General features: G+C 42.2%; 1 protein-coding gene and 1 long non-coding RNA gene across 9 annotated transcripts in view; one reads left to right on the top strand and one right to left on the bottom strand.

Annotated features, from left to right (window-relative positions):
* The window catches only part of LOC147168368 (teneurin-3), a 215617-nt gene that overhangs the window by 164660 nt on the left and 32706 nt on the right, over positions 1-18251 (top strand). For all 8 annotated transcript variants that reach the window (XM_086084930.1, XM_086084935.1, XM_086084934.1 and 5 more), the window contains 2 exons: positions 1470-1613; positions 17164-17413. In XM_086084930.1, the coding sequence (XP_085941056.1) occupies positions 1470-1613; positions 17164-17413 (394 nt within the window). The remainder of the gene's footprint in view (positions 1-1469; positions 1614-17163; positions 17414-18251) is intronic.
* Positions 4247-17615, bottom strand: LOC147168369 (uncharacterized). The gene is made up of 3 exons (XR_015095975.1): positions 17143-17615; positions 5120-5363; positions 4247-5029 (listed from the first exon to the last, which is right to left on the bottom strand). It is a non-coding gene; the product is annotated as an uncharacterized LOC147168369 (long non-coding RNA).

The following is an 18251-nucleotide window of genomic DNA, read 5'->3' as shown; positions in this document are numbered from 1 at the left end:
ACTTGTAAGGGTAAGGTTTTGGAATTTCATTTAGAGGAAAAAAAACAATGCTTCCAAAACAAGACATATTTTGGGGTGATTTTTTTCAGATAAAAAAAAACGTGGGGGGGGGGGGGTTGCTAGGGATGTAAGTGAATCAATCTATAATTTTCAGCAATAAAATATTTATTTTTCATTAACATTTCATAAAGGGGGAAAAAATCCACAATTGTTAGAGAATATGGTATTATGTATTATTAGTATTTGAGGAGATGTATTTTTTTAGCGATAGAAATAGAATAAAATACATTTATATTTTTTGATGAATAAATTATTTTCATGAAAAAAAATTACATTTCATTTAGAAAAAAATGTCACAAATATATGAGAAAAGTCTTATTGTTAGTGAAAAAAAAGTTGTATTATTATCCAAAAAATACATTTGAGGAGGTTGAAAATTTTGAAGAAAAAATAAATAATAATAAGTTAGTAGTTGATTTGTTGTTATAATAAAATGTTAATGTTTTAAATATGTTTTTAAAGTTGTATTTTTCAGAGAAGGTCATTGTAATGTTACGAGAATGGGGGGGGGGGGGAGTTGTATTTCTTGGAGACAAAAAGTTGTATTCTGAAGGCTATAACCATATATTCTTAGAACAAAACTCATATATACACATTTTTTAAGCATAAAAGTCGTTTTTTATGTTTTTTTTTCCTGATAAAAAAGTGGTGGTGCCATATTTTTTTCTGGTATGAAGTCATATCTTGGAGAAAGTCTTTTACAGAGAAAATAATGTCATATTTCTTAGGGGGGAAAAAAAAGGATTTGTAGGCTAAGCAATAATCCTAACTAATGCTAGAAAAACCCAGATTGCGACACTACCGCCGCTTATTTGCATTAATGTAGCTGGCAATTGCTATGATCTGCCATGATGGATTATCAAGCGCTGATGTCTCACATGTATATTCTGCGGGAATTGCCATTTCCTTTATTGTCGTCCTTTAGTGAAATATTGAATCTATTCAGCAGAATCCGTGTATGCTGCAGCGGCTTGCTTTTATGTCATGCCAATGCAGCTCGTATGTCGTGGCATTATTCCGACGATAGTATCGCAACATATACAGTAGTGTTTATGCTCAAAACTCATAATTTACGATGGAATTGCCTGCATGGCACTTTTAAAATAATTCACGGCTGTTGATGGGTTACTCCTGCGCTGGTATGATAAAGGGGGCAAATAAGAGGAAGGTGGCAAAATTACTCACACTCTGTACTTAAGCGGAAGTACACACACTTTAAAAAATATATAAATAAAAATACCTCGGAAGTACAGTAACAAAGTATTTAGACCTGCCCCCTTCACAGGAAGGAGTTCATAACAAGATACTGTAAAAGTGTGCAGGTTGAATGTGTGACCTGCTCTTTACTGTAAATCATCCCAACATGGAGTAAATACCAAACTCATTGACCGCCGCCTCCTCTCTTTCAGTGTCGGTGGGCTACGAGTACGAGTCGTGCCTGGACGTGGTGCACTGGGAGAAGAGGACGGCGGTCCTGCAGGGCTACGAGGTGGATGCCGCCAACATGGGAGGGTGGATGCTGGACAAGCACCACGTCTTGGATGTGCAGAACGGTAAGAAGCGCTTGGCCAGGGGGGTCCAAAACCTGAGCTCAATTGCTACTTGTACATTCTGTAGAGTAAATTGGACTATATTTAGAGTGGGACCAAATCGACTCACGTAATATTTACATTTGGAAAGAGAGTAAAATAAAGAATTGAAAAATAACAAAAGTCACTGAAGGGTTGAGGAACAAACAGCTGATCTACATCCACCTATTTGTATTCGAATTTTCAAGAATTGTGAGTAAGAAACTGAATGGAAACGCCAGAAATTCGAAGAAAGGCCCAAAATTCTCCAAAAAAAGTTTATACGCTTGGAGGGGGTGTTTTTTGTATCAAAAAAAGGAAAATGCGCATTTTGGCGATGGAAACAAGACCGGATATATGTCGCACGTTTGTAGTCACAATAAATGGCGGAAGCTGAAGTAAGTAAGAAACACAATTATTTTTACAATTAATTAAAGAAAAAAAACATTAATGCAATTTTAGATGCTCTCAATGTAACGAGCCACTTCACTTACATGCGGGAGGGAAGCCAACAAGACAAACTACTTCCATTCAGTCCGTCAAAACTAACATTCCCACCTGGAACTCCCCATTGTCCCAAAGTTCCGTCACTACAACGTCCTCTCGCGGCGCATATTCGCAAAAGAAGAGCGGATGGAAACGGGCATAAGTCGCATGTCCGTTTTGCGCTTTTTCACAAAATTTGCATAAAAATGCCGAAACATTTGGATGGAAACCTGACTAGTGTGTTAGTATGTCGCTTGTGTCAGCTGGAATCTTCCTATGTTTAAAAACGATGGATACAAGCAAACAGTAGGAGGGGCATAGCTCAGGTGGTAATGTGGCCGTCTACCAAACTTAGGGTCGTGAGTTCATTCCTCAACTCTTGAGTGACTTTTATGTATTTATTTTCTTCAAATATTTACTTTACTCTCTTCCAAGTGTAAATATTACTCTAAAACTGAGTCTAAATAGAGTCAAATTTACTGTGTACTCTATGTTTTATGATGGAGTAATTAAGTAATAGTAGTAGTTCTTCATTTTGACCTGATTGCCCCGAGCATCCCCCCCCCCCTGAATGTTCTGAACTCTTTCGATGCCTTTCTTGTGTTGAGTGGTGTAGATGTAACTGACGTGTCGCCCGCTTATTTAGTCAGCAAACCACCTGAGACCGAATCCACAAAATCCACCAAATTAAAGTTGTGCACACACTCCATTTTGTCTCGATTGCACCAAGCGATTAATTAACCATCAGTTGTTTTTTTTTCATGATGCCCAAATTAAAGTTCTATTACGGTATGTCAACATTCCCCGGCAAACCAGTCCTCGCGTCCGTCGGCGCGACACGACAGGCGACCTTGACACGCTCGCAGATAAAACGCGACACAAATTGCCTCGGACAAGTGGAACGGCGACTGTGCGCCGTCAGAACAAGGCCCGGGCTGGCGAGCTGACAAACGCGCGCTAGCCCCGAGGCCGGCCGCTTGTAATTGCGCCGGCATTAGCACGCGCCAGTGAGTCGCCCGCGCGAGCCGGCCGACACTGTGGAGGGGACTTCGATGGCACCTGCTCATGCGTGCGCCACGCGCGAGATTATTTTACATTTATTGTACTTGTTGATTAACGCGCGGCGGATAGACGAGTGAGCAAAGAACTCATTTGCTATATTGAATTAATGTCATTAGCAGCATGTTCATCAAAAGGGCACATCTTCATGATAGCGCCGAGTGATTTGGAATGGCGGCACGGCTCACTTGCGCACTGATTCATTTGCTCATTACTGTCGTGATCGGCTTCAAAAGCCCTCTAATATCTGCGCACGGGGGTGATGGGACTTTTTTTTATTATTATTATTACCTCTGCAAAGAAGGCTGTGTGTTTTACATCAGTGTGGGTTCATTTTTTGCTGTGTGCAACTTTTTTTTTTTTTTTTTCAAACTTGTCAACCAGGATTATTTTAATGATTGCCTGGTGGTCTTCCAGAGATGTTCCCATTAAGTCAGCATATCATAGCATGTCTGATTAGAACATTGACTGTGTGTATGCAAAGTCGGTAACTGGGATGTCAAATCAACATATTTAAAGTGACAGTGTGTAAGATTTAACACCATCTAGTAATGTCATTGATTTTAAAAACACACTATTAATTTCAATAATATGCAAAAAAAATATGTACTATGATTTTCTACATATAATTGTAGGTCTAGTAATCGCTAATTTTACAGTCCTAACAGGAGGCTGACATGTTTTGCGGCCATCTTCCTGCTACCGATCCCCAAAGGACATACGAACGTAGTTAGCCCTGGTAGTGCTTGTAGCTAGTGCTGCTTTGCTTTCGCAAGCTTTTACTCGCTTCTGCCGCTAGCCGCTCTTGTTAGCCACTCCGGCCTATGGCTCCGGCTAACTCCCACTATCTACTTGGTGTTTACCAGTGTAGATTTTTAACACTATACGGTGTTAGAGTAACACTGGTTAAGTGTAAAAAAAAAAGTAACAATTTGAATAGTGTCAGATTTACACTCATTAATGTAGACACGTATACACACTTTTCTAGTCTTAGACTTAACACTATACAGTGTTAGAGTAACACTGGATAAGTGTAAAAAAAAGTAACACTTTGTATAGCGTCAGATTTACACTCATTGATGTGGACACATATACACACTTTTCTAGTGTTAGATTTAACACTATTCAGTGTAAATCTAACACTGGCGTTTTTGCTGTTTAAGTTTGATAAAATTGCTGCTTAAAAAAAAAAAAAACAACCGTGAGAAATTCCTGGTAAAGTTAATTTTCACCCAAAAATAACCGGTTAGTTTCTCAATTTAAACCAGAGATGTTTGAACTTGTTCTTCTAAGGGACACACATACGTTTACTGTTAAACTGTATCGTTAACACAACTGGGTATTAAAGCAAAACATCGATGTTTTCAACTGAAGGAATGAGAACAAACTTTGTCTTCTCCAGCCTCCCCACCCAGCGTATGGCACGCTAAAAAAATGGCTGGGCGTAGTTTGAACACCCTTGATATGTAAACATTTTTGACCCCGGCCTCTAAAAGAATCGAGTCACTGGAACTGGACTCGGAAGCAAAATCATTCAAATGACGGCCAACCCGACCAAACACTTTTTCCACATCATGTCCACTTTTAGTAGTCGAAATAGATGTCATAGTAGTAATGAAGTATGAATAGGAGCCGTGTTAGTTGTGGTGACCAAAAGTCCACTTTTGTCCACTTTAGGTAGTCATGCTACCAACATGGTTTGTGACCCTGTGTCCTCATTTTCATTGCCATTTGTTGTTTGTGGGAGTGACCGAGTGTCCTCCGTCTTTTCCTGGATAGATCCACGTTTGGTCATTGTGACTGATCACATCGCTCGCATACTTGTCAGCTGCAACCCAATCTGCAGACAATGTCCACTGTGTACACACACACACACACACACACACACATTGTCAATAACACAGCAACAAAATCAAAGAAATGTCTTTCAAAAGTAAGTGCATCACCGGGTTGCTTCGGCGTATCGTTCCGACTTCTGCGGAAAAACACTTCACCTTTAAGATGTTATTTAGCGATGTCCCGCCATGCCCCGCGCCGGTGCATTAACTACCCTGAGTGCCATTAGCAGCCTTGCTTGATGGCTCTTATGATTTCCCCTTCGTATGATGCTACTTTGGTAACCGTGGTTACGCACGCACATCAGCATCATCATCATTGCAAAGAAGACAAATCATAGAAGACGTTGTTCACCTGGAAGAAGAAGAATACGCAGAAAAAAATCCTTGGTAAATGGAAAGGAGGGAGTGAATCAATAGTGTAATATTAGTTTTTGAGTGAATGAATTAAACATCCCCAAATATGCTGCACCTCTCGGTCTCTCATCTGCTGTCTCCTCTTCGCTCGATTTCCTCAGCAAATGATTTCAACCTTCAGGACCTCGGAGCCACATAGCAAATTCCTCTCAGGGACCGTAAAGGCGCTACAACACTTATTTTACGCCATTGATTTTTATTTGAAGCGCTGTTTTTATGCACTGACGCAACGCTTCCCCTTGTAAAAACTACATAAATATTGCCTTTCCCTTCTTAAAGCAGTGATTATTTATAACAATATATCTATAAGGGGGGGGGGGGCGGCGAGGTGGACAGAGTTAACGAGGTTCAGCAGCTTTAATGGGACCTTATTAAAGTGGCTCATATTTAATTGGACACAAGCATGTGACTCGCGGTTATGAATCTGTTTGCCTCCTCAAGCTGCGAAGCACACAGCGGTGTTACTGAGGAGATGCGCTTGTTACTGCTTAAATATGCTCCACACCGTTATAGCGCATTAGCCGGCAATACAGTGTGCACTCAAGGACCACTTCATTAGGAACACCTGGATGATCAAATGAGACGTGATGTGGTCGTGCGAATCTGGCTTAGTGGGTTTGGATTCAATTATGTCCGCATTGGATGGCACAGGTGCAAAATAGCTTCACAATTAACAGGCGTCCATCTGTCGAGGATGCAAAATTCCAGGGATGGGCGAGTATCGATACCATCTACCATATCAGGCCGATACACACCGTTTCTAGTCTCCGCAGCACCGCTGCCCATGCAAAAGCTGTGTGAAATGTACAAATAAGTCATACATAGTAGGGGTGTACAAAAAAAAACGATTCTCATAAGAATCATAACTCTCATTTAGCACGATTCAGAATCGATTTTACATGTCCCAAAATCGATTTTATTTAAATTATTTTATCTCGCCCTCGTTTGTGTGTGCCTTTATTGGGAGCGATGTTCATGTTGTACACAATTTGGCCACTTAGGGGCAGTGTGGTTCCGCGCGTTCTGATACACTGTTAAGTTGTAGCCACATAGAGACTAGAAGGAAAAAGTCACAATCAAGTTATTCCAATAAAAGTCGTTGTTTTTGCGGCCTAGGAAGATTATATGCCGGTGAGTAATGTTAAGATGCTGTATACATTCCTGAAGTGTTTCTGTATTTTGAGCGGTTAAAATTGCCGCGAGTAGTGCGCTAATTAGCATTTGCGAGTCAGACTGGAGTAGATCATGACGATTCTTTCTTTCTATAATTTAAAGCAGAAATCATTGTCAATCAAATCATTTTGAAACAAAAATCGTTCTGAATCCAATCGCAGACCCCAAAAATCGGAACTGAATCGAACCGTGAGACAGTTGAAGATTCCCACCCCTAGAACATGCTTAATAGAAGTTCTTGTTCAGTTTGAGGCATGGGTTCTTGACTAAAAAAGTCATTCATGTTTCAAAAGAATAATGATATCTCTGGGCTTGTCCGTTAACAAATCCTGCTTGGGAATTCGTCCAAATGAGCCACAATATGAAGCAGATGGGAGACACAAAATGTTGTTGATTTATTTATTTTTGCCTTCGCCATCTCGGGATGCATCAAAGTAGGTGTGAGGGCTGATACATATAGTTTAGCTGAAACAGTTTTGAAAGAGTGGCTTCTTCAAAGCGAGTGAGGACAGAATACTAATACTAACATTTGGTGGAAATGTTTACATGTCACTATCACAGCCCATGGAAACACAGCGAAATCAGAAATCAGTGCTTTTTTCTTTCTTTTTTTTTACCACTATGTCATAATGTGTGTCCTCCATATTTTTGTTCACTTCCTCTGTAGTCACTTTAATCAACGATTGCTGTTTACCACCGAGTTTGATGCAAGTTCTTTCTTTTTTCTTTTTTGTGATGAAATAGCACAAACAAGCACCTGTTCCCAATATAATTAGTAGACTTCAGCTTTGGTTGGCCAGTCAAGTTCAACTTGGACTAGCTAATTGACTTTCAATTAGCTAGTCCAAGTTGAACTCGTTGCTCATAAATTCACTGAGGTCGGCAGCCATCAACCAGTCAAATTGTCTGCTTGCATCAAGGGCCCAACCGATATGCATTTTTTTGAGGCCGATGCTGATGCCGATTTTTGGCAGAAAAAAATACCAATTACCGATTAATAAGCCGATCATTTAAAAAAATATATATAATGGATAAAAGATGCTAACTTCCGGTTAGCATTTGAGTGGGATTCTCCCTTCGCTTTTATCATTAGCACTAGGCTAGCGATGTTTTAAAAATGTTTGTATTTAAATATACAGTGGATGTTATTGTTGTGTGTTTACTTTTACAGTTAACTCCAACTGGGATGTCATTAAACAGCTTAAAGGACGCTTGGGGGACAACAGAATAACCAGAATAACACACGCTACACACTTGCTAGTTGCTGTCATGTTTGGGTTCTGTTTTTCCTTGTGTGTCTCCCTTGGTCTTGTTAAGTGTAATCCTGCCCTTCCTCGTGTCAACCAATCAGTGCCCTCAGCCACTTGTGTCTTGCCCCAAGTGTGTCTTGGTGTGTCATTAGCGTGTGTGTATTTAGTCTCCTGTCTCCCCTCTGTCTGTGTCGGTTCATTGTTATTTTCCTCCCGTCATGCTGCCAGTTTTTGCCTTGGTGTCCTCCCCATGTTTTGTTTTCACTTGCCATTTGGAGTTTGCTTTTGTTTTGAATAATTAAATTCCTTTTTTGTCTATCACCTCTGCCTCTTTGCCCTGCAGTGCTTCCCTGCGTTTGAGTCCTCCACCAAACTTGACCCTCGAGATAGACAAAAAAGGAATTTAATTAGTAAGACCAAGGGAGACACACAAGGAAAAAAAAAAACATGATAGTTGCTAATGCTGCGTAAGCAAAATGGTGCATTCAGGGTACTTTAACAGTGTCGGAAACTTTGGTTTTCTTCAATTATAACATTTTAAGGGGAAAATAATTGACCATTTGGCCCAATTGGCCAATTGTTTTGGCAATAATCGGCCGATTATAATCGGCGGCCGTTTAATCGGTCGAGCCCTAGTTGCATCTCAGTTGTCATTGGTCATTCCACATGTCAATCATTGCTGGCATCACCACTGATTGGATGGGTCTGTCATTAAATGTTAGGATTTAAATTAATTTTATTTATTGACCCAGATAAGTAACTTGTGACCATATTCTCATTTGGAATGAAAAAAAAAAAGTGGAAATTGTTTCTGGTCACCTTGATCAACGAGTTGCTTACTAACAAGTTTGATGAAAGTTTTTGCTTTTTGTGATCAAAGGGTACAAACAAGCGCCAGTCCCGAATGTAATTAGAAGGCCGCTTAAATGGACTCCTTTAAAAAGATTCCCCAAAGGTGTATTCCATGCAAAGTAATGTTCTTTTAACTTCCCGGGAAGCCAGTTTATTATTATTATTATTTTCACACAAGTCATTGCGCTGCATCCCCCATAAGCCCTCCTCACCACTAATAACATTTTACCGAGGACTCACCAAGGCAGCTGATTCATTACAGAGTTTAACGCGAGGCCGATACAAGCGGACTTTATTGCTAATATAGTGGAACTCTCTTCAAAGGCGGAAACGCACTTGAAAGGCGAAAGAAGAAGAATCACAGTTGGACTGGCCACTGTCCTCATTAGTGGAACTGTGGAAGAGGCCACGCTTTCCCCGACGTGCCAACTTATTTGTCCGTCCTTCCTCTGATTAGCAAATTATATTGATTGAATGAATGCGAGGGCACATTCAGATTAAAGGCGAGGGGGCGGACGGGAATACGGCGAGCCCGGCTAATAAAAACAAATGGGTGCGAGCGGTGGCTTTTTTTTTCTTCTTTTTTTTTTCACGCAACAAGGCGGCATCAAACACGCGACCTTGGGACTTTAATTGAACCGCCGAAACGTAGAGCGGCACAATGAGACTCCCGCCGAGCTGATAGGACGACGCGGTGACTGGAAACATATGTCTGGAATTTTAATTTATGTTTGTGTAGAACGCCATCTTGACTATGAATAAGTGATCTTTTCAAAAAGATCTTCAATGGTGGTGTTGGGTGTTAGTTTTGTTAGTGTTTAATTATGAGTCATGGTCCTGACTCAGTCACAGGCCAGTCTACTTGTTAATCATGTAAGCGGCCCTGCTGATTGGTTGGTTCTGTTACAATCGCGGCAATAATTGGTAGGGATGTAACGATATCCAAACATCACCATATGAAGCTCACGGTAAGATAATTATCAGGTTGACGATTTAAAAAAAAGGTCACAATATTGTAAAAAAATTAAATAAAATTGTGCTTTTGTACGTAACAGCAATGCATATAAACCACCTACAATCTCTATTAACACTTAATATTGAGGCACTTACTTGCTAATGAACGCACACTTCCTCCACATATTGATTCGCTTCACTAGCATTTACGTTCCCCTTCATCCAATGATTAACGTGGATTTTAAACATAGAAGTAGGGCTGTGCAATCAATCGAAACCCAATTACAATTTCAATTATTACACTCCACAATTACAAAATAAGCATAATCTTAAAAAAAAAAGATTAATACTCATTTTGAGTTGTTGACATTCATACAGTTGCACCTTTTTTTTTTAAATAACAAATTTCATAATTTTTGTTTCGTCCAAAAGGAACTTGCAAAATTATCGTGTTTCAAAGAATTGTATTTGCCTTAATATTTTTTACGTTTAAAACATTTCTTGGTTTGTACCAAACCGTGATTTCAATTATTACCAAAATAATTGTGAATAATATTTTCTTCATAATCGAGCAGCCCTACATAGAAGGGCCAAAACATCCCTTATGAAAATTCAACTGCACTAAAGAACTAGCCACAAGACGGTACTAGAACTGCACACATGGAAATCAACCTGACTTTTTTTTAACAAATGTGCTGTGTTGTAGTCCCTTCAGAATGTATTTCTTTTTTTTTTTTTGCTGATTTGGACACTTTTCCCACATAAGACCAACATGGAAATTTTGGGGGGGTTATCTCATTTTTCTTTTGTTTATTTGCAACATTTTTTACATGAACATCATGCAAATCAGCTTGCGATTGTGATTGGTTAGTTAAGATCCAATCATGAACCAGAAGTGTTGACACCATCCAAATTATGCGCAAATATGTCATGTCCTCTGCAATCATCTATGGGTCTGAATTAAAAATCGCCATATCACAGTATTGCCGTTACATCCCTACTAATTGTTGGCCTATTAGTAAGGTAAATACGGAAACTACGTCTGCGGCTTAGCTGCAGGATGGCCGAGGTTCCGAGCGGGAAAAAAGCTCTAAAATAAGTCACTTTGGCAAGCCGCCACTGTTCTCTTTACTTACACATCTGTCATCGTTTACAATACACACCAGTGCCACCCGAGTGTAATGACTGCGCTGTTATATCAGCCCCCCCCCCCCCCCCCCAAAAAAAACCTCAACTCAACTGTACCCTTTGGCTTTTCACTGTCATTGTTAGCGAGCAGATGAAAGTTGCTTTGCGCCGTTTCCCTCAAGGACGCTCGGTCACGACGCATTACGCTTGATGTCGCTGGCGGCGGCTCGGCGGCGGCCATCAAAATTGTGACATCTCGGGCTGGAGCTGGGAGGGGAGAGCTTGGCGCCTGCCTGCACGTGCACACGACAAGCTCCGGGGCCGATGACAGGGAGGCCCACAGCTGCCTGCATAAAAACCTCTTCAAGCATATATTTAGAAATGCTGCGCACCCGAGTTTGGATGGAGAAAACTTCCTCGCAATAGGATGCAAAAGTGTTTGTGCGCGTGTGTGCGTGGGAAGGTGTGTGCGCGCTGTTTGGATGGAGGCCTTGTTTTTCTTGCCGTGCTCAGGAAACGGCAGGGAATGACTTGTCACTTAAAATGAAACTCTCCCACTTTCCTTATGCATGTCGAAAACAGCACAAAATCAATTAATTAACCAATCAAGAGCTGAAATGGATGCTTTAGCTCTCACGGCATGAAAAAGGCCAGTCATTCATTATAGATGGACATTTCTTTCTTTTGGTATTTTCTTAGATGGGCGCAGATAGACGGGGGTGTTTGAGCCCTTGTGATCTGAATATATGACTGGATACTAGTCAATAGGCCAAGACTTTTGAAGTCGCGAGGCCGCCATATTGCTCCTCCCAAGAAACGTTTCTCGGCATACGATGCTATACATTTACAGTATTCGAAATAATATGGATAATATTTAAGACGGTACTTAGTAGAAACAGCATGATTTATGATGTTTTAGATTTGTGAAACGTAAACAAGAGGACTTCAGACATTTTACAACTTTACATGTATAAATGATATGCTTAACGAGGTTTATGGGAGGAAGCTTATATATTTTTTATTAAAGAATTAAACCTGTAGTTCAACAAAAGATGCCTCTGCCAAATCTAATATTGGGGTCTAAGGAATTGAGCAATCCAAAAAATAGGGGGTCTTTAAAGCAGCACATACCGTCCACTTGTTATTGTTTTTTTTCTTTTACTTGTTAAGAAATAGTGACCACCCAACCCCCACGCCCCGCCTCGGCCTTATACTAACTCCCTACGAGCTGTATATGTCATATATCATCTGTACGTATACCGTATAGTTTATACAGTGAGTGAGTGTGAACACAGCCGGCTTCCTGGACAATGAAAGTGACTCCTCATTCCCTTTAAATGAAGCCCAGGAGAGGCGCGCACATTGCAGAGGCACAAATAGACTCGCTGGAGTCCGTACAGAAGATCGAAGCGTGCGAGTTATGTTTATAAGGAACAAGTGGATGATGTAATGTTCACCAGGTTGATTACAGATCAACGTTGTGAAGTTGGAGATCGCCTCCCACCCCGATCATTTATTTCTGTGTGAGTGTTCACCTCTCCCACTCATAGTTGTGCTGAGGCCCAGGGAGGTGTTCTAAAAAATATAGTAAAGATCATGATAATTGATAATTTATTTATTTTACAAGGATTCAGAGACTTTGATGCACATTGTTTGTCATATTTCTGGATAAATACAATGACATCCACCAAATCTTTCAAAATCACCAATATCACATTACACCACCTGCACCACAATTTAGACCTGTTTTAAGCGGGTGTAAGGTCTAGTCTACTTTCTGTCACCAAATTGTCAGGTGTGCGTGTAAAAGAAAATGTCACCCATCCGCCCATCATGGCACAGTGCAGTCTGCCAAATTCCCTGGATATTGGCCTATTGCCCAAACTTTAAAAAAATAAAATAAAATACAGTACTAATTGTTTCATACAGTCATTAGCCGATGTACATGTCAGTCATTACAGCCAGCATCACTGATTGGTCTTCACTTTGTTATTGGTCGTTCTACATATCAGTTTTACACAGCATTGAGGATTATCTTTTACACCAGCAGCCAGATTAAATTGCTCAGGTTTCACAACTTGTGATAATACAAACCATGAAAGAAAAAAACAAGTATCTTGATGTAAATCAGGATTTAGGAGCGTCACCCCGCAGGAACATTTGCTCAACGCTCTCTTTGATTCCAGCAGAGTCATTACAGCTGGAACCCAATCTTTTGATACAGGGCTAATTTGAGTCATGTCATATAAGCAAAAAAAAAAAAAAAAGCAGAAGCTTTCATTCCGACATCACAGCCTCCCAGATGATTAATGGCACAAAAAGGCGGGGGGGGGGGGGGGGGGGCTCAGCCGACGTACCTGACGGACTAACTAGAGCACCCTTGGCAATGTCACCTTGGTGACACCACCAGAGGGATGGCGCTAGTGGGGGTGTTCTTAATTGTCCCCCTCACACAGGTCTATGAGCATCAGATGGTGACAAGCTGCAGATTGTGAGAGAATTCCCATTGAATTCACCTCAAATCATTGCAGGCAGTGCCACTGATCGCTGTTCAATCTTCATGTCAGCCATTCGTTGGAACACCACTGATTGGTTGACGCTGTCACAATCTTGTCACTAATACGTCTCCATTTTCAAAATTCAGGAAGCCAGGTATTACCTACTCATTGCTGACTTCGTCATAGCGGACAGAACCACTGATTAGCCAATTCTCTCACAGTCTCCACTCAGTCACATGCTCGACTCCATGTCAATTCTTACAGGGAGCACCACTGACACAATCTTCAGATTCTCCAAGATGGAGACAAGCCGCAGATGGCGAGGCGAGCATGTCCGCTAGAAATGAAGTGGAGGACATGACTAAAGAACAGACAGCAGCAATTTGCCTTATCGAGTATGACAGAGATGATATGAGGAAGAGGAAGAGGAGGAAGAAGAGAGAGGGTGAGAGGAGGGGGACTATATCTGCAGATGTTTGAAGTGGCACAGAAATGAAGAATGACTCACAGCGGGGAGGAATAGAAAATGCATCTGCAGAGCATGTCGGGGGGTGAAGACATTAGTCAAAGTTTACAACGTTAAGGGATCGATACGGAGGCGGCCGTGGAGGCAATCGCTGATATTTGGATTCATCTTCGTGCCGGCTTAGATGGGAGGGATATCGAACGCAACCCAGCTGCCTCACCCTCCCACAAAGAAAAGGAAAAACCCCACGTGGGCCATAAATCTCAAATGTCAAAAAGTAGAAAAGCAGGACTGAATAATTCAGTGGAGGATTGAGAAAAGTCAGGCGACACCGTCGATAAATATTAATATGACTGAGGGCAAAGACGCATTATAGATGCACACGTGCTGCTTCAAACAAACAAACAAGCAGCAGCAGGCCAAAACATTTCGCAGGTGAGCTCGCTGCTAAATGACCACACATCCTCTTTTTCCCAGGATTTCAATCTGCATGCGTTTTCCACTGCCTGCACTGTGACTCGTGTTTCTCTTTAGCGCACCGCTAACCATTAGGCATGTCATTTTGCAGTGATTCCTCGTGATACATCGTTCGGTATGGTGGCAGTTAACTCAATTTACAACAAACTTTAAGCTGTTCAATTCCACTCCCAGTTGAAGGTTAGCTCAGGTCAGGTCATTTACAGTATGTATGCAAAACAACTACACAACTTTGCCTTCTGCTAGACTAATGCGAAGACACAAGGCAAAACGCCATGGATGGGCTAATGAGTAGCGTCTATAATTGTGGTCTTATTACTCTTTAAGACTTTCACTCGGGACCGCATCAGCATAATTGTTGCCCTCAAAGGACCAAATGTGAAGTCAAATATTACTTTATGTTAAATCACTCTAAATATATTACGTATACAACTCATTTGCATAGCACTGTGTTCATCAGATTACAAAACCCACATTACACCACCAATAAATGATCAAACTATCCAAGTGACTAAATAAACATTTATAGTTTTCCGTCTGCATCAATTTGACTCTTCCTGGATATTTTTCAGATCATTATTTGTATTTTTCATTTCCACTTGAATACTACACTGCAATCTTGTGCCAGGATGCCGTCACAATGGAGAACTTAATCGCTTTGCATTGTGAGACATGTAGTTTATTGTCAATGCTTTAAATGTCATGATAATAAGCCAATCAGCTCTTGTGGGCATCAATGAATGGCGTGGCTAACCATATTTGGCCCGCAGGCTTTTTAAGCAAATCATATTTGAACACATCGGCAAATGAAGACAGACAAGATAAGGCCACATTACAAAAATGTACAGTATGTTGGGTCTTTTGGGGGGCTGGAAATGAACAAGGGAATTTCTGTTCATTTCAATTGGACGATCTGAGATGCAAGTGTTTCGCATTGTCACAGAACAAATTAAACTCATATGTCAAGGCACTACTAAACTGTAGTGTGTTTGTAATGGGTGTAATGATGGAAATGTAGACTGACTCACTAATGATCGAGTGAGGGTTGTGATGATGCAGTGCTGCTTCACCCAAATCACTCACCAGTCGATATGTTGGTTCCTGTGTGGTCTACATGTCAGTCAGTACAAGCAGAATCACTGATTGGACGTTTCTGAGTTTGACACCATCCTTCACTCCGTTATTGATCGATTGGTCAGCCTTTGTGCAAGTCATTACAAAATCACTTCTGTCTGTCTTGACTTATTGGTTAATTCGCATGCCACATATGAACCCGATGTTGCTAACATATCCCAGTTCCTATTTTTCTCCTCTACAATGATGGCTAGGAAAGGAAACCCAAGTGATTATGTGGCTGTATGATACTGCAATGTGTGAGAACACAGAAGCAGAAAAACAGATGCCATATGCTTTTTGTTGTTCTTTATATTTCGTCTCAAGTACGTTGTGTCGTCATGCGCGCATGCTGCGACATCCACTTTAACGTTAAAACCTGACATGTGGCAGTGGGGGGGGCTTGATTAGCATATCACACGGACGCCGTCTATCTGTTGATCACAGGCGCTACAACGCGCAAGTGCGATGCCTCGTTTGCAGACGGATGGCGGGATAAAAGCGGCCCAGCGCTGGCAGGAGTGGAGCTCAGAGCGAGCCTGTTCGTCTCCGCAGCCGCTTTGACTCACTTCACAAACTTCCTGTTGTGGATGGCTTGACAGATTGGGTGCGGCGATCCCCCCCCCCCTCCCCCACTGCTTCTTTCAAGACTGCATCAAAGTTTGCGCACAAAGTCAAGGAAAAGTCCATCTCATGTGTTTGCCTTGACATGTTTTTTTTTTCCACAATCATTTCCGACATAAGACACCTTGTGCAATCTCGGAGACGTGAGCTGACGATTATGCGTGTGGAATGTACGCTCGATGGACGCTTCAAACGAGACAAGCTGTATTGAATTTTAGAACATCTTCCCAATAATGCGGTTCAGTTTTACATCTCCATCCCAACTAGAAATGCATTGTGCGACACGTCTACATTCTAACCCATTGGACTTATTCTGAATTTTCTCATGCATACTATGATTGAAAGTGTAATTAGCTCATTCACTCCCATCCATTTTCACTGAAGCAATCCCCTTCACTCCCGGCTGTTTTACTGGACTTTGACTGATTTTGCAAGGCCCACAGAATATTGTGTTCTATTGCTATAAAAACATGGAAGCTACCAAAAGAAAGATTAGAGTCTCCTCTTTCATCAGGGAAAAAAGTATATTTCTATCTGTTTCCGTTTTGTAGCACTTAGCATTAGAAAATAGCTAAGTTTCATCATTATTCACAAATCTGTTTAAAACTGTGGAGAAAACAGCTTGTTGCAACAAGACCCTGGTTGATCTCTTATATTCTGCTGCCACCTGCTGGCCGTTTTTGTAATAACTACCATTCTTCAAGCGTCCCTCTTCATTTCAGAGGCTGCATCAAAGCCTTCTGTATGCTCCAGCATTGAACCCCCCCCATAAAAACAATTAAATACGTCTTTGGGAGCAAGGTAATATTTAAAATAGAACATATTGATACGTTTTTGGGAGCAAATGAGTTAGGAGTGAAATGGCTCTACCTAGTGAGTCACTAAGAGAATAAATGATCATATAAATTGAGAAATGAAGCTGGAAGCAGCATCGTAACACGCCGTCGCAGCACTCTTTTCATTGCAAATCATCCAAATGATGCTTCTGGCCAAAATGGCCAACTTTTCCATTTCAAGTTTGAGTTGTCAAGACTTTCTCATGCGTCCTTTTATTAGAGACGTCCACACAAATCCATGTACATGTGAAACTGGTGTTGAGGACTAGTTATTCCTAACTTTCTAGGGTGTCCCACCAATTGAGTTGTAGACTTCTTGGATCATAGCTCATAAAAAATTACTTACCTTCTCATCTGTTCTTTGCAGGCATTCTGTATAAAGGCAGCGGTGAGAACCAGTTCATCTCTCTGCAGCCACCCGTCATTTCCACCATCATGGGAAATGGCCGCCGCCGGAGCATTTCGTGCCCGAGCTGCAATGGCCAGGCGCTAGGCAACAAGTTGCTGGCACCCGTGGCCTTGGCGTGGGGCATTGACGGCAGCCTCTACGTGGGCGACTTCAACTACATCCGACGCATCTACCCGTCTGGCAACGTCACCAGCATCATGGAGCTCAGGTAAGAAGTCCTATGACTCTGACAGAAAAAAATGATAGCCAGACAGAATTCAAACATTTCTTTGCAACATGAAAAACTGTTTGCAAGCATTAAAAACGTATTTACAACTGTTTGCGACCTTGAATGAACCTTGACAAAAAAATCAACAACATCAAATCAACGTTGGCTGCTCAGCGGGATACGGGTTTAAACAATAAAGAGACAGGGTCGCCCTTCCTCCTCCTCTCCCCCTCTCCTTGCGTCCCTGCCGCTGCCCCCTGCCCTTCTTGTCGTCCCCTTCCCTCCTCCCTTCCCCTTCCCCGGTACGCCTTCCTTCCCCTCCCCTGGGCCGGGGGCTCCATCCATGGCCCGGGTCTCGGTGCTATGGGGGCCGGCGGGGGTGGCTGGGGTTTGGTGTCGTGCCCGCCCCGCTCCGGTGGGCGTCCTGACACCTCGGGCGGGACCCAGTATCCGGGGGGCGAGCCCTATCGCCCCGCCGGACGGGTCCCATATGCCCGCCGGGGTCCTGGTGGGGTGGGTGGGGGCTTGGTGGGCCGGTGCGCCTCCTGCCCCCGCCCGGTTGGGGGGGCCCCGCTGGTCACACCTCTTAACTCACTACACTAGGTTTGCACAATACACTTTTATAGACATATAGGGCACATAACACACTTTGGGGGGTGGGGTAGGGTGGAAACACCGTCTTCACCCTACAACTCCCCTCCAATTTTAATACACCACACAACTTGTGGGTGGGGGGGGGGCTTGTGGGGGTGCCATCGGTTGGGGGCCGCAGTATAGAGCAGTGCTGCGGTCCCCTGTCCGTGTCGCCACCCGCCCCCCCCCCCCCCCCCCCCCGCCC

Source organism: Leptonotus elevatus, chromosome 9 (genome assembly GCF_054856555.1).
Source record: "Leptonotus elevatus isolate MCC_2025b chromosome 9, RoL_Lele_1.0, whole genome shotgun sequence".
Lineage (NCBI taxonomy): Eukaryota > Metazoa > Chordata > Actinopteri > Syngnathiformes > Syngnathidae > Leptonotus > Leptonotus elevatus.
The sequence above is the reverse complement of the archived record's forward strand: the minus strand, read 5'-3'. Positions and strand labels throughout refer to the sequence as shown.